The sequence below is a fragment of the Mustela nivalis genome (assembly GCF_964662115.1).
Source record: "Mustela nivalis genome assembly, chromosome: 11".
Lineage (NCBI taxonomy): Eukaryota > Metazoa > Chordata > Mammalia > Carnivora > Mustelidae > Mustela > Mustela nivalis.
In genome coordinates, this window is record NC_139030.1 from 13854008 (window position 1) to 13868524 (window position 14517).

The window sequence follows — 14517 nt, forward strand, 5'->3', positions numbered from 1 at the left end:
TCAAAGTAAAATGGCTCAGTGCAAACAAATAAATTTTATAACAAAAGTATCAGCAGGATTCTGGATAGTTAATTTTAATTGTTTTCCTGTGCTTTTGTAGAATTAAGTTTCAGTTTTCAAGTGTTTGCTTTCCAGAACTTTAATAAAAGGAAGTGCTGCCAATGTAGCAATGTTGAAAGATGTCTACTTTCTTTCACTGCAAAAAACTGGATGTAATATATTTACATGTTTATCAAAATATCAAAACAATTTTATTTTTGCCACTAATATCTTGTTTTCTAAATGATCTGAAAATAATCTTGAGAATTCCCAAGTGATAACCATTCAATTCCTGTAATATTAGACTTGGTTTCCTTTCATTATTTCTTAGGAAATTCAATCATACATGTTAATTTTATTAAATTAATTCTCAGTATTAGATTCTAAGATTTAGCACGAGGAAGAAAAAAATGACTCTTAACAAAGATGATAATTATGTATTTAATACATCTTGCTTTTAACAGCAATTTTCAAAGTAAACACATCATAGACCTTATAACTTATTAAAGATTTATAGTGCTTACAAAGTTGATTCTAAAAATATACCTTATTTGTTCTAAATGAATAACATTATCTGGAAGATAGAATAATAAATTATAGTAGTATGTTTACCACCACTATAGTTAAGATTGTATACATATATTCAATATGAAATCCTTTTAGGATCTTCATACTTTCAGCCATAAAATGTAAAAGCAGATTAAAGTTTGGCATATGAGATCTCAGTCTGACAGCAATGGTTTTAAACCCCAAAATTAAACAGTATCTAGTTGACACATTACGAGAGCATGGGCACATGCACATACATTTCTACATGTACATACATTTCTACATGTACATTCTCTCTCACTCAATCACACACACACACACACACACACACACACAAACCCAAAGTAAGGAGAAAGTTCCACCCCTGTGTATCAGACAATTGTCATCAATTTCAAAAATAAAAACTGAGGAAAAAGTTAACTAAAAATATGTTTAAACCACACTTAAATGGTTCCCGTTGTTGGAAAGATATGCACAAAACTGCTGTTGAAATCTTTAACATGCATGGTATATGCCATCTCAGGACATTCTGGAACAGGCTTGAACTGTTCACTCATGGACATATGAATATAAAAAAAGTGATATGCTCATCCATTCCCCAGATGGCATTCCACTGACCGTCAGTCATGTGACCCAGCCAGGCTAATGTGGTTTGCTTCACAGAACCCAACAGATTACAGAACCCAAGAGAATTAGAAACTTCATTTTGATCTGTTTAGGGTTTCTTGGGTGTTCCATGTGCAAAAGCAGTGAGTTACTGTACTGCAAAAGACAACATCATTTCACACTTTGTGGCACTGCAAAAGGTCATTTTGGTATTTCTATAACATATTTATTCTAGCTAAATTTCCCAATGGTGCCTTCTTTTAATTACATATAGCCTTGCAGACTTAGACTTAAAACAATTTAATGCTGATAACCCTCTCCTGCTCATCACTTTTACCTCCAGCAGAATTCCTTTTTGGATGCTCTCCAGTAATGCAGGTTTTAAAATGTTCTGTGGAAGTTCATTTTCATTACCAATTAAAACACCCAAGCTCTCTGAGACAATATTAAAATAGAAACTAGCCATTCGTCAGGGCACCCATAACTCATACTGCTGCGATTAGAAAAATGAAAAGGCACAACATAAGCAGAAGAGAATATACCAGCTTTCCATTTTTCTTTTTCTTTCTCTTTTTTTGGCTTTCCTCTTATTTTATTTCACTAAGTTTATAAACTGTTCAAGCATTCTTATACTCTGCATGACAATAACAGAATATTTTGGCACATCAACATTGTGATACAATATATGGTATGTTTAAAAAATTAATTAAAAAATTTCATCTATTAATGAACACGCTGTTTAATGTAGTGCATATATTTTATAGTTATTTAAGTCAAATACATCAAGGTTTGTAACTAATTTACAGATGAAGCAATCACAGATTGCAGTAATACATGCGTATGTGCATGTATATGTGTGGAAGTGTGTGTATGTGTGTGTGTATAGATATAGATATACACACACACATACACACACACACATACACACAAATATATACACCAATCAAGGGAAAAACTGCATCCTGGCAATTTTACAGTCCGAAGCTTTGTTGATATAGCGATCATTTACGTGCCCTTTTCATCCTGTTTTTCTGTATAGAAGATACATTTTTGCCTTCTTCATTCCTGATGAGATTTTTCTGCGATAACTTTACATTCATACTGTAAAAATTAAAAGGTTAACAGATTAAGATGTATTTTGAATAGCAATTTCCATACAGACTAGAAATTAATACTTTATTAACATATGCCCACTTTATTTGTCAAAGAATCTGAGAGTTATGCAAGGATTAGAAGCAAATGACAAATGTGATGGGAAAAAGAAAGCTCACAGTCAAAAGAAGTGAAAGAGACATAGCAAACACAGGCAAAAAACAAGGTTTCTGCATCACACGTAAATTATAACAGTATGATTCAGATCAATCCTATAACACGAAGGGAGGCAAACGGGTTTCTCTGAGTGCTTGGTAAGGCGAATCAGCAAAGGAAAGGTCATGAACTTAAGAGCAGGACTATACAGTGAATTCAGGTAATATTTTTTTCAAATCACTTTATAAAATCAAGGGGGAGAAGACTATTACATTAGCAAAATCTTCTGGTCAAGACAGTATTTTAGAAGTACAGCTACAAATGTTCACCCACAATTCAAGATAAAGGAAACTAATGGGCTTGAGATAATTGGATGGCCAGACTATCAAAAAGACAGCCACCCAAGCCACTCAGTTCTCCTAGCAACTACAATGACACAGAGCACTTATCCAACTGCTCTGGCCTCCAAATGCAGCTCCCTGACTCCTCCCATTCACGACAGGCATGACCAACAGCGTCTTTTTCTTTTTAACTAAAATGTTCAAACATCTTGATTTGCCAGAGATAGTCCTAATCTATATCTATTGAAGCAACATAGTTATTAGTAAGGATGCTTTTCACTTTTAAAAACTGTCTCTCTGTGATAGACTATAGACTAGTTAAAAAAAATTAGAGGTTAAATCCTATCACCTTATCCATAACACCTTTTAGCCTTTCTATCCAGGGGTTCCTTTGACTCTCAGTATGCTTGGCTTGGAGAAAACTTGTTTTACAACTCAATAACGGATGAAATAATAAGCATCAGCTTACCATTGCCAGTTGTCGACCAATGTTTCCCATTGTTATGCCTCCAGCAAAAAATATACATGGTAACCAAGAACGAACATAGAGAAAATCTGGAGATGTATATCTAGAATAACAGAAATGTTTTTAACAACCCAACCAGGAAGTACAATGATACATATAAAGAAAATTACAATGGAAATAAGTTACTCTGTACATTAAAATGGCTAACCCAATTCCAAAATCTCAATTCTGAAATCAATTGTTTATTTCTTTTAGCAAACAAGCACCAAAAAGAATACTTACTGATAAACACCATTATAGACTAGCAGTTGAGTGACCAAAGTTGCCAAGAAAGCAATTCCTACTCCAAGGCCAAAACCACTTCTAGATCTATCAAACGTCCACCATAGTCCAATGGAGAGTGCAGCCAGTGTGAGAGACAACTGTATGTTGTTATCAAAATCCACTTTCTGAGATCAGTGTTAAAGAGTCATCTTCTTAAAACTTGTCACCAAATAATACCAACTGTTCATTTTTCTAAAATAAGATGTTACTGCTGAGACAGGAACTGATTGCTTATTCTAGAGTGAGTTCAGTCTTTCCATACAATGCAGGACAAGGGGTGAGATTAAAATTGTCTGCGATATTTACTAAAGATACACAGAGAGCATGATATTTCATTAACAGATCCCACCTACTTGTATTTCCCCCACAACCCACCCCAAAAAAACCTTCTGTCTACATTCACAATTATAAGATCAGACCCATTACATGAGAAATGCTTTCTTTGCTAAAAATGTAACCAGAGGTCTCGGAACACAAGTACTGCTAAAAGAACACATTTTTGCTAAAAAAGAAACCAGTATTACTTCTCAAACAGGTTCAGAATTACTTGCGAATCATACAAGAACTTGAAAATAGAAGAGTTGACAGCTATTTAACAGGGTACCACATTCTTTATATGATTTACTGACAGACACATTTTATAATAATGCAGTTCAGAAACAAGAGGACCAAGGACACAGTATCCCTTTCTATTATGTCAACTGTTCTAGTTTTAATTTGTTGAGGATAAAGCCTTGAAGTGAACATTATCTTGCAACCTGCCAAGCTATTTTGGTGCCTGAGACTTTCTGGTATAGGACAGTTTGCTCAAATGATATTTTATTTCCGTCACTTACTTAAGCATCTATTCACAAATGTGCAGCCCTTTTCTACTCCAAAATCTCTGGGCAAAACGAAGCTTTACAAATTCAATTTTCTCATTTCTTTGCTAGAGGATTACACTAAAGGAATTAATTTCAAGTATCATTAAAAGGGCATTATCTATGTCCCAAAGGCCACATCTTGGCTCTATATCCGGCTCCCCAGGGGGGGCTAGATAGCTCAACCAAACTAACTGGCCATGCTGCCACTACAGAGAAGAGAGGAGAAGTTCAAAAAATGCATATAAAACTACTTCCCACTTCCTTTAACATCCTGTACTTACCACCCACCCCCACCCCTACTACACCGGCTGGTATCTCCAACACCCACTTTATGTACTTCTTAGCATCTGAGGGCCATCTTTGGCCATTCTCTCAAAGTCATTTCCTGATTAGGTTGATTTACCAAAATAAAAAAATTTAAAAACCCTACAGTTTATGGTATGCTTTCTGCAAAAGCTTTTCTTATTCTTTTGCAGGCATTATACCTAACACTCCAAAGGAAAGGTTATATGCTCTGATTTTTCTATGCAATAAACATTCTTATAAAGAGTGGAGTTTGATATTCACGGAGTTCTATCTTTGATAGCTAAACAAACTTTATTAAGAATCAAAGGAAAATAAGGGTAAATAGGTAAAATACTTCTACCTGGAAAATAGTACCATGGGATTTTCTCTGGTCTAAGGAACCTAATATTATTAAGTCTATGTGATAAATTTTGCAGACATTTTAGATTTTGCTTCAATGGTGAACAAAACAGTAAAAAAGAAATCACTATATTCAAGTATTTCATTGACAGAGAAAAAAAGAATGACCAAAGCAAAAAACTTAAATTAGATATATAAAGGTTTTTAAATTCCAGAAAAGACTATCTAAATTTCTCTATTTAAAAACACCTGAGGGACGCCTGGGTGGCTCAGTTGGTTAAGCAGCTGCCTTCGGCTCAGGTCATGATCCCAGCGTCTTGGGATCGAGTCCCACATCGGGCTCCTAGCTCAGCCGGGAGCCTGCTTCTCCCTCTGCCTCTGCCTGCCATTCTGTCTGCCTGTGCTCGCTCTCTCCCCCTCTCTCTCTCTGATAAATAAATAAAATTAAAAAAAAAAAAAAACACCTGAAACATCTGTGATAGAATGGTCTAATCCACCAGTTGGGAGGGATTTACATGCTTAGGGGGCTCCTGAATGAGGGAAGGAGCCCTTTCTCGACTCAAGCCAGGATCTCTGTGGTCTGATCTCACCTCTGTCCCAGCCTTGCAGGACGAGCACCTTGGCAAAGTACCTAACTCTTAGCTTTCATTTGTCTTGTTATCTTTATAAAGAAAATGTATAACTGGGTGATTTCTAAGTTTTCCTTTAGATACAGTATTTTATGAGTCTATCTTTTTAAGCACTCCCCACCACTAGATCTGTTTGTTATAAAATCCTAAATCTCAAAGATTCCTCCAAGCTAAACTTGTTGGGAAATTCTTTAATACAAATGGAAATGGAAAACCAAACTAGTAACCACCACTGAGGGGCTTCCAAATTTACAAATCCCCAAGGGCTAGCACAACTGGAGAAAAGAAAGGCAAATGTGTTTGCAGAATGGAGGACCTTGCCACCTGCCCTTGTTCCCCTTCTCAAGCTTCTCCAAAACAGCTCAGTATTTCCTATGAAAGACACAGGAATCCATCCACCGTGTGCCCCACCCTCTCACCAGCTAACCACAAGCCGCCAGCCCAGTGCAGAGCCACACAAGGGAACCCTAGGCAGCCTGACCTACACTGCATGCTCTTCCCAGCATCAAAGCTCCTGCCCCTTCCACTCTCTAAGCCACATCTTCTAGAAGACGGAAGACTGCACTAGCCAGTCCCAGGCTCTCTTCTTCCACAAAGGAAAGTCAGGGGCGGGAGAGGAGAGGAGAGGAGAGGCAGTCGGGAGGATGACAGGATGAAAGTCTTACAAGAGCAAAAACTTTTATTCTGGGGTGGACTTTTTTTTCTCTGTGTTATCAGGGAAAAGACGGGGAAGAAGGGAAATAGAGGCTACTTTACCTTTCCAGCTAGGATTCTCAAAAAAACACTCTGATCATGAAATAAAATGTCAGAATCCATAAATGATCAGACTTTAAATATATGTACCTTAGGGACAAATGTTCTTTTTGGCCAGTGTCTAAGCTGAACATTTCCACTTACGACACCTTTAAGAACATTTATGTGGTTTGCTGGCATTGATTAAAACCAGTGGATGAATCTTTTCTTGGAAAAAATTACAGATTCCGTACATTAAAAACAAAAAACCAGCCAGCATCCTGAAGCCACCACACGTCCTCACTGGCAAGTCTTAAACGAAAAGAGAGAGGGAAGAAATCCTTTGAAAATGTATCTGTTTCAATCAAAGTTAGCAAAACTACACAGAATTATGTAACCTAGTTCAAGAAGAACACGCAAAATGTTTAAACGTGCCAAGTTGTTCAGTGGTCCTGAAACACGGGGGTTTAAATAAAAGGCCATACCCAAAGCATTAACTGCACGGCTGCTACCGTGATATTTCAACAACATAGCACATGTTCTTTTTATGACAAAGGGGACATATCACAACTTGACAATGGTGAAGTTGCAAGGGACTGTTTAACCTTTGGTTTGTTGGAACTGCTTTGTGATTATGCATTTCGTTACAGCGGAAAGGATACAGCGCTGGCATGATTTATACCAACAAAGACGGCTACGCACCGCATCACACTGGACCACTCTCTTTTAAATTTATGTGGTTCTCCTAGATGCCTGTCAATGCAGGGGTATAATAACCCAATCACAGCTGTGGAAAGAAGGAGAAAAAAATTAAGTCATCTCCAATGCTATACTGGCAAAACTTAAGCTAAAAGAGTCACTGCAACCCCCACAAGCATTTGAAAGATTGTTTCAAAAGCTCTCCAAGTTGCTTAACATCAATCACTGATATTTTTAAACTTACCTCCCCAAAGGGGGGTGGGGAGATAACACCACTGCAGAAAGCACTGTAAATGATTACAACAGTATTCCAAATTATAATTGCAGAGCACTACTTCACTGTATGAGTCATGATTTAGCAGTTTGCACTAGATGCTGCATACTTCTTCTCTACTACTCCTATCTCTGAGATCTGAAAACATCAGACCAGCTGGCAGCTAAGCAATGTTCTCTCTGAAGTACATAACCATGAAGCATGTTATAAAATGCCACATAAACTGTCCAAAGAGAAGCTGGAAGCATAAATGCATACAGTAAGGTCACCCCACACATAGTGTTTGTTCCAATGGCTACGGATGTCCTGGTCTACAGATTACTCTAGTGCCTCCAGCTTGTCTCCTGTGCCCAGGGCTGTGTCCTGATGTTCCCCTCTATAGAGTTCTCTATAAGAACTGTACATTTTCAGTTAAAATTTAAATTCCTTCTTAAAAGTGAGAAGTCATTTTAGTACATTTCTCAGTTTTGGAAAGAACATCTTGAAGGTTAACCATATAATTATGAAAAACTGTATACAAAATGTCTATGATTGAGACTCCAAATATTCACGCCCAATTTTTAAATAAAGTACTTGTCAAACGTCAACATTTTATTCATTTATGGAAAGAGATTTTAAATGTATAGTTAGTCACTAAAAAAAGGCCTTAATGAACCAAAACATTCTTCAACAAGTTATAAGGAAAATGTACTTCTACAGATTAAATTTAATGGGAAATAGCTAATCAGCCTTGACTTGCTCATTTCCCTAAAAACAGAATGGTCATGTTGCCATCAAGTAATAAAGACACAACTGATGTCCAGTGCTACCTATGATGTATCTTGAAATTACTGTACCAAAATCTTAAGTGCCTGAGGATCAGGAACCGCCCCCCCTGCCTGGCCTAGTATTGGCTAGATCTTACAAAAGACACATTCAATCCTTAAGGAAAAAGAGAAATCAATTAATATCAAAAATCACAGGCTATCAGACCAATGGAGCAGTATTAAAAAGAGGTCACACAGTCACCACTCCATCTGGGGGTGAGCAGCTGCAATGGTATATGCGTGCTCTAATCCACAAATCTGAAAGAGCTCTTCTGAGTTAGGCTTTTGCTGAGTAGAGGTGGTTCATAGACCATCAAGAGATTAACAACAAATTTCAGCAATGTGGACCTCCAACAACTATTAGTAAATTTAAAACTTTCAAATCATATTCCTATTTAAAAGGCTTGACTCTAAAATCCTGGGAGATTAACTGACAGCATTTCCAAATTCCTACAAAATTAAAATGGCAACAAGCATGCCTAACAATTGAAATACATCGTAATGAGTATTACCTCCTTTTTTTTTTTTTCCCTCTCAAGGGGTCATGAAACTAACAGCTCATGTCATTCCTCACTCTCTCTCTCCCTCTCTCTCCTCTCTTTGCCTGTTGCTGACTAAAATCAACTAAGATCAGGCATTCCAAGTCAATTTTCCTCAGCAGCTGATGCCATAGGTAAAGAATTATCACATAGAGAATACTGACGTGTGTGCAAAGATATAAATAAGTAAAATTGACTAGATTTGTATGCATGTGATGTCAGACTCACAAGTGAGAGACAACTGAGGAGAGAAAGCAAAAACACAAAAAGGAATTTAAACTGCCACGCTGCCAACCTTGGGATTTGCCAATAAAAATCAAATCCATTGAGTATGCATGGTTCTCGGTTGCTCACTGAGAAGAAGAATTCGAGGAAGCTTGTCACTTTCCATTAAATGTCTTCTTCCTTCCCTTTAAATAAAGGCATGGCAGAGTATGATAGCAGTGTCTACAGCACAGTGAGACTCCACTGTTTGTGAGTTCAGCAGAAGGATGTCTGGGCTTCTTTTCTCTTCCTTCTGACTTTATTTTAACAAGAGATTGTTAAAATCATGCCTGTATAGCATTATATGCAAACACTGTCCTGCTTAATTGAAGGGCTCTCTGATGCAAAATAACATCTCTTGGGATAGATTTACTTCTCTTGGTTACAGCGTACCAAGACAAAAGCAGAAGTTTGCAAAACATCAATATTAAGTCACCACATTTTGGGGTATTGTGTTTAATTCAGTGATGCACTAAGAGGAACAGTTAAATCAAATGTTTTTCAAGAAAGGGTGGGGAAAAACGAAGCCACTGAAAGAGACAGACTTTCAAGGAAAACTACAACAAGTTACGCAATGTTTCATTCAATAAATACCTAAATTCCCATAATATATCCAGTTCTTGCTATTTGCCAGGGATTTTAAAAGAAAAAAAGAGTAAGACATGATCCCAGTCCCAAAGTGAGCACAGAAACAATGCAATACAGTAATATGTTAGGGGTGGTACTGACAGGGCCTAGTGGGGGCCCAGTCTTCTTCTGGCATGTGCTGAGGGGAGGCAGGGTGCTGGAGTGTTGGGAAAGCTTCACAGAAAAGGGGGCCCCTGAGGGAGGAGCTGAGTGTAGCACGTCAGTGGCGTGGAAAGAGCTTTCTAATCCAAGGCAAAAGTCTGGGGAAAAGTATGGACAATGAAAATACCCACTGTCGGGGGTGGGGGGAGGAGTCAAGATGGCAGAAAAGTAGCAGGCTGAGACTACTTCAGCTAGCAGGAGATCAGCTAGATAGCTTATCTAAAGATTGCAAACACCTGCAAATCCATCGGCAGATTGAAGAGAAGAACAGCAATTCTAGAAACAGAAAACCAACCACTTTCTGAAAGGCAGGACTGGTGGAGACGTGAATCCAAGGCGACGGGAAGATAGACCCCGGGGGGAGGGGCCGGCAAGCAGCGGAGCAACGGAGCAAAAAATCAGGACTTTTAAAAGTCTGTTCCGCTGAGGGACATCGCTCCAGAGGCTAAACCGGGGTGAAGCCCACACAGGGTCAGCGTGGCCTCAGGTCCCGCGGGGTCACAGAAGGATCGGGGGTGTCTGAGTGTCGCAGACCTTGCGGGTATTGGAAAGGGAAAGCTGGCTACAGAGACAGAGCCGACAGTAAGCTCACAGCTCGGTGTGACCTTGAACCGGTCGCAGGCTCGGTGAGCTCGGAGCGCAGCAGGAGGTCAGGCAGACGGGAGTAACTGGGCGCTGTTCTCTGAGGGCGCACTGAGGAGAGGGGCCCCGGGCTCTAGGCTCCTCCAGGCCAGAAACCAGGAGGCCGCCATTTGTATTCCCATCCTCCGGAACTCTACGGAAAGTGCTCAGGGAACAAAAGCTCCTGAAAGCAAACCTGAGCGGATTACTCAGCCCAGCCCCTGGTAAGGACGGTGCAATTCCCTTTTAACTTTTACCCTTTTCTTTTTTAATGTTTTTTAACTATTTTATCTAATATATATATTTTTTCTTTTTTATATTTTTCTTTATTCGTTTTCTTTTTTTTAAAATTCATTTCTTTTCTTTTGTTTTTCTTTATTTTCTTTTTTTTCTTCTTTCTTCCTTTTTGAACCTCTTTTTATCCCCTTTCTCCCCCCTCATGATTTGGGATCTCTTCTGATTTGGTTAAAGCATATTTTTCTGGGGTTGTTGCCACCCTTCTAGTATTTTACTTGCTCCTTCATATACTCTTATCTGGACAAAATGACAAGATGGAAAAATTCACCACAAAAAAAAAGAACAAGAGGCAGTAGCGAAGGCTAGGGACCTAATCAATACAGACATTGGTAATATGTCAGATCTAGAGTTCAGAATGACAATTCTCAAGGTTCTAGCCGGGCTTGAAAAAGGCATGGAAGATATTAGAGAAACCCTCTCAGGAGATATAAAAGCCCTTTCTGGAGAAATAAAAGAACTAAAATCTAACGAAGTTGAAATAAAAAAAGCTATTAATGAGGTGCAATCAAAAATGGAGGCTCTCACTGCTAGGATAAATGAGGCAGAAGAAAGAATTAGTGATATAGAAGACCAAATGACAGAGAATAAAGAAGCTGAGCAAAAGAGGGACAAACAGCTACATGAGGGGAGAATTCGAGATAAGTGACACCATAAGACGAAACAACATTAGAATAATTTGGATTCCAGAAGAAGAAGAAAGAGAGAGGGGAGCAGAAGGTATACTGGAGAGAATTATTGGGGAGAATTTCCCCAATATGGCAAAGGGAAACGAGCATCAAAATTCAGGAGGTTCAGAGAACGCCCCTTAAAATCAATAATAGGCCCACACCCCGTCACCTAATAGTAAAATTTACAAGTCTCAGTGACAAAGAGAAAATCCTGAAAGCAGCCCGGGAAAAGAAGTCTGTAACATACAATGGTAAAAATATTAGATTGGCAGCTGACTTATCCACAGAGACCTGGCAGGCCAGAAAGAGCTGGTATGATATTTTCAGAGCACTAAACGAGATAAACATGCAGCCAAGAATACTATATCCAGCTAGGCTATCATTGAAAATAGAAGGAGAGATTAAAAGCTTCCAGGACAAACAAAAACTGAAAGAATTTGCAAACACCAAACCAGCTCTACAGGAAATATTGAAAGGGGTCCTCTAAGCAAAGAGAGAGCCGACAAGTGGTAGATCAGAAGGGAACAGAGACCATATACAATAACAGTCACCTTACAGGCAATACAATGGCAATAAATTCATATCTCTCAATAGTTACCCCTAATGTTAATGAGCTAAATGCCCCTGTCAAAAGACACAGGGTATCAGAATGGATAAAAAAACAAAACCCATCTATATGTTGCCTCCAAGAAACTCATTTTAAGCCCGAAGACACCTCCAGATTTAAAGTGAGGGGGTGGAAAAGAATTTACCATGCTAATGGACATCAGAAGAAAGCAGGAGTGGCAATCCTTATATCAGATCAATTAGATTTTAAGCCAAAGACTATAATAAGAGATGAGGAAGGACACTATATCATACTCAAAGGGTCTGTCCAACAAGAAGATCTAATAATTTTAAATATCTATGCCCCCAACGTGGGAGCAGCCAACTATATAAACCAATTAATAACAAAATCAAAGAAACATATCAACAATAATACAATAATAGTAGGGGACTTTAACACTCCCCTCACTGAAATGGACAGATCATCCAAGCAAAAGATCAGCAAGGAAATAAAGGCCTTAAACGACACACTGGACCAGATGGACATCACAGATATATTCAGAACATTTCACCCCAAAGCAACAGAATACACATTCTTCTCTAGTGCACATGGAACATTCTCCAGAATAGATCACATCCTCGGTCCTAAATCAGGACTCAACCGGTATCAAAAGATTGGGATCATTCCCTGCATATTTTCAGACCACAATGCTCTAAAGCTAGAACTCAACCACAAAAGGAAGTTTGGAAAGAACCCAAATACATGGAGACTAAACAGCATCCTTCTAAAGAATGAATGGGTCAACCGGGAAATTAAAGAAGAAGTGAAAAAAATCATAGAAACAAATGATAATGAAAATACAACAGTTCAAAATCTGTGGGACACAACAAAGGCAGTCCTGAGAGGAAAATATATAGCGGTACAAGCCTTTCTCAAGAAACAAGAAAGGTCTCAGGTACACAACCTAACCCTACACCTAAAGGAGCTGGAGAAAGAACAAGAAAGAAACCCTAAGCCCAGCAGGAGAAGAGAAATCATAAAGATCAGAGCAGAAATCAATGAAATAGAAACCCAAAAAACAATAGAACAAATCAACGAAAGTAGGAGCTGGTTCTTTGAAAGAATTAATAAAATTGATAAACCCCTGGCCCGACTTATCAAAAAGAAAAGAGAAAGGACCCAAATAAATAAAATCATGAATGAAAGAGGAGAGATCACAACTAACACCAAAGAAATACAAACTATTATAAGAACATACTATGAGCAACTCTACGGCAATAAATTTGACAATCTGGAAGAAATGGATGCATTCCTAGAAACATATAAACTACCACAACTGAACCAGGAAGAAATAGAAAGCCTGAACAGACCCATAACCAGTAAGGAGATTGAAACAGTCATTAAAAATCTCCAAACAAACAAAAGCCCAGGGCCAGATGGCTTCCCGGGGGAATTCTACCAAACATTTAAAGAAGAACTAATTCCTATTCTCCTGAAACTGTTCCAAAAAATAGAAATGGAAGGAAAACTTCCAAACTCATTTTATGAGGCCAGCATCACCTTGATCCCAAAACCAGACAAGGATCCCACCAAAAAAGAGAGCTATAGACCAATATCCTTGATGAACACAGATGCGAAAATATTCAACAAAATACTAGCCAATAGGATTCAACAGTACATTAAAAGGATTATTCACCACGACCAAGTGGGATTTATTCCAGGGCTGCAAGGTTGGTTCAACATCCGCAAATCAGTCAATGTGATACAACACATCAATAAAAGAAAGAACAAGAACCATATGATACTCTCAATAGATGCTAAAAAAGCATTAGACAAAGTACAGCATCCCTTCCTGATCAAAACTCTTCAAAGTGTAGGGATAGAGGGCACATATCATCAAATATCATCAAAAGCCATCTATTAAAAACCCACCGCAAATATCATTCTCAATGGAGAAAAACTGAAAGCTTTTCCGCTAAGGTCAGGAACACGGCAGGGATGTCCATTATCGCCACTGCTATTCAACATAGTACTAGAGGTCCTAGCCTCAGAAATCAGACAACAAAAGGAAATTAAAGGCATCCAAATCGGCAAAGAAGAAGTCAAATTATCACTCTTCACAGATGATATGATACTATATGTGGAAAACCCAAAAGACTCCACTCCAAAACTGCTAGAACTTATACAGGAATTCAGTAAAGTGTCAGGATATAAAATCAATGCCCAGAAGTCAGTTGCATTTCTCTACACCAACAACAAGACAGAAGAAAGAGAAATTATGGAGTCAATCCCATTTACAACTGCACCAAAAAACCCTAAGATACCTAGGGACAAACCTAACCAAAGAGACACAGAATCTATACTCAGAAAACTATAAAGCACTCATGAAAGAAATTGAGGAAGACACAAAGAAATGGAAAAATGTTCCATGCTCCTGGATTGGAAGAATAAATACTGTGAAAATGTCTATGCTACCTAAAGCAATCTACACATTTAATGCAATTCCTATCAAAGTACCATCCATCTTTTTCAAAGAAATGGAACAAATAATTCTAAAGTTTATATGGAACC

The 14517-nt window shown here is 38.2% G+C and overlaps 1 protein-coding gene across 7 annotated transcripts in view; it reads right to left on the reverse strand.

Annotated features, from left to right (window-relative positions):
* Nucleotides 1–462: 462 nt before the first annotated feature.
* Nucleotides 463–14517, reverse strand: part of INSIG2 (insulin induced gene 2) — a 72746-nt gene continuing 58691 nt past the window's right edge. For all 7 annotated transcript variants that reach the window (XM_082689861.1, XM_082689862.1, XM_082689860.1 and 4 more), the window contains 4 exons: nt 7105–7229; nt 3532–3698; nt 3253–3352; nt 463–2295 (listed from right to left, as the gene is read on the reverse strand). In XM_082689861.1, coding sequence (XP_082545987.1) covers nt 2254–2295; nt 3253–3352; nt 3532–3698; nt 7105–7229 — 434 coding nt within the window. In that variant the 3' untranslated portion in view covers nt 463–2253. The remainder of the gene's footprint in view (nt 2296–3252; nt 3353–3531; nt 3699–7104; nt 7230–14517) is intronic.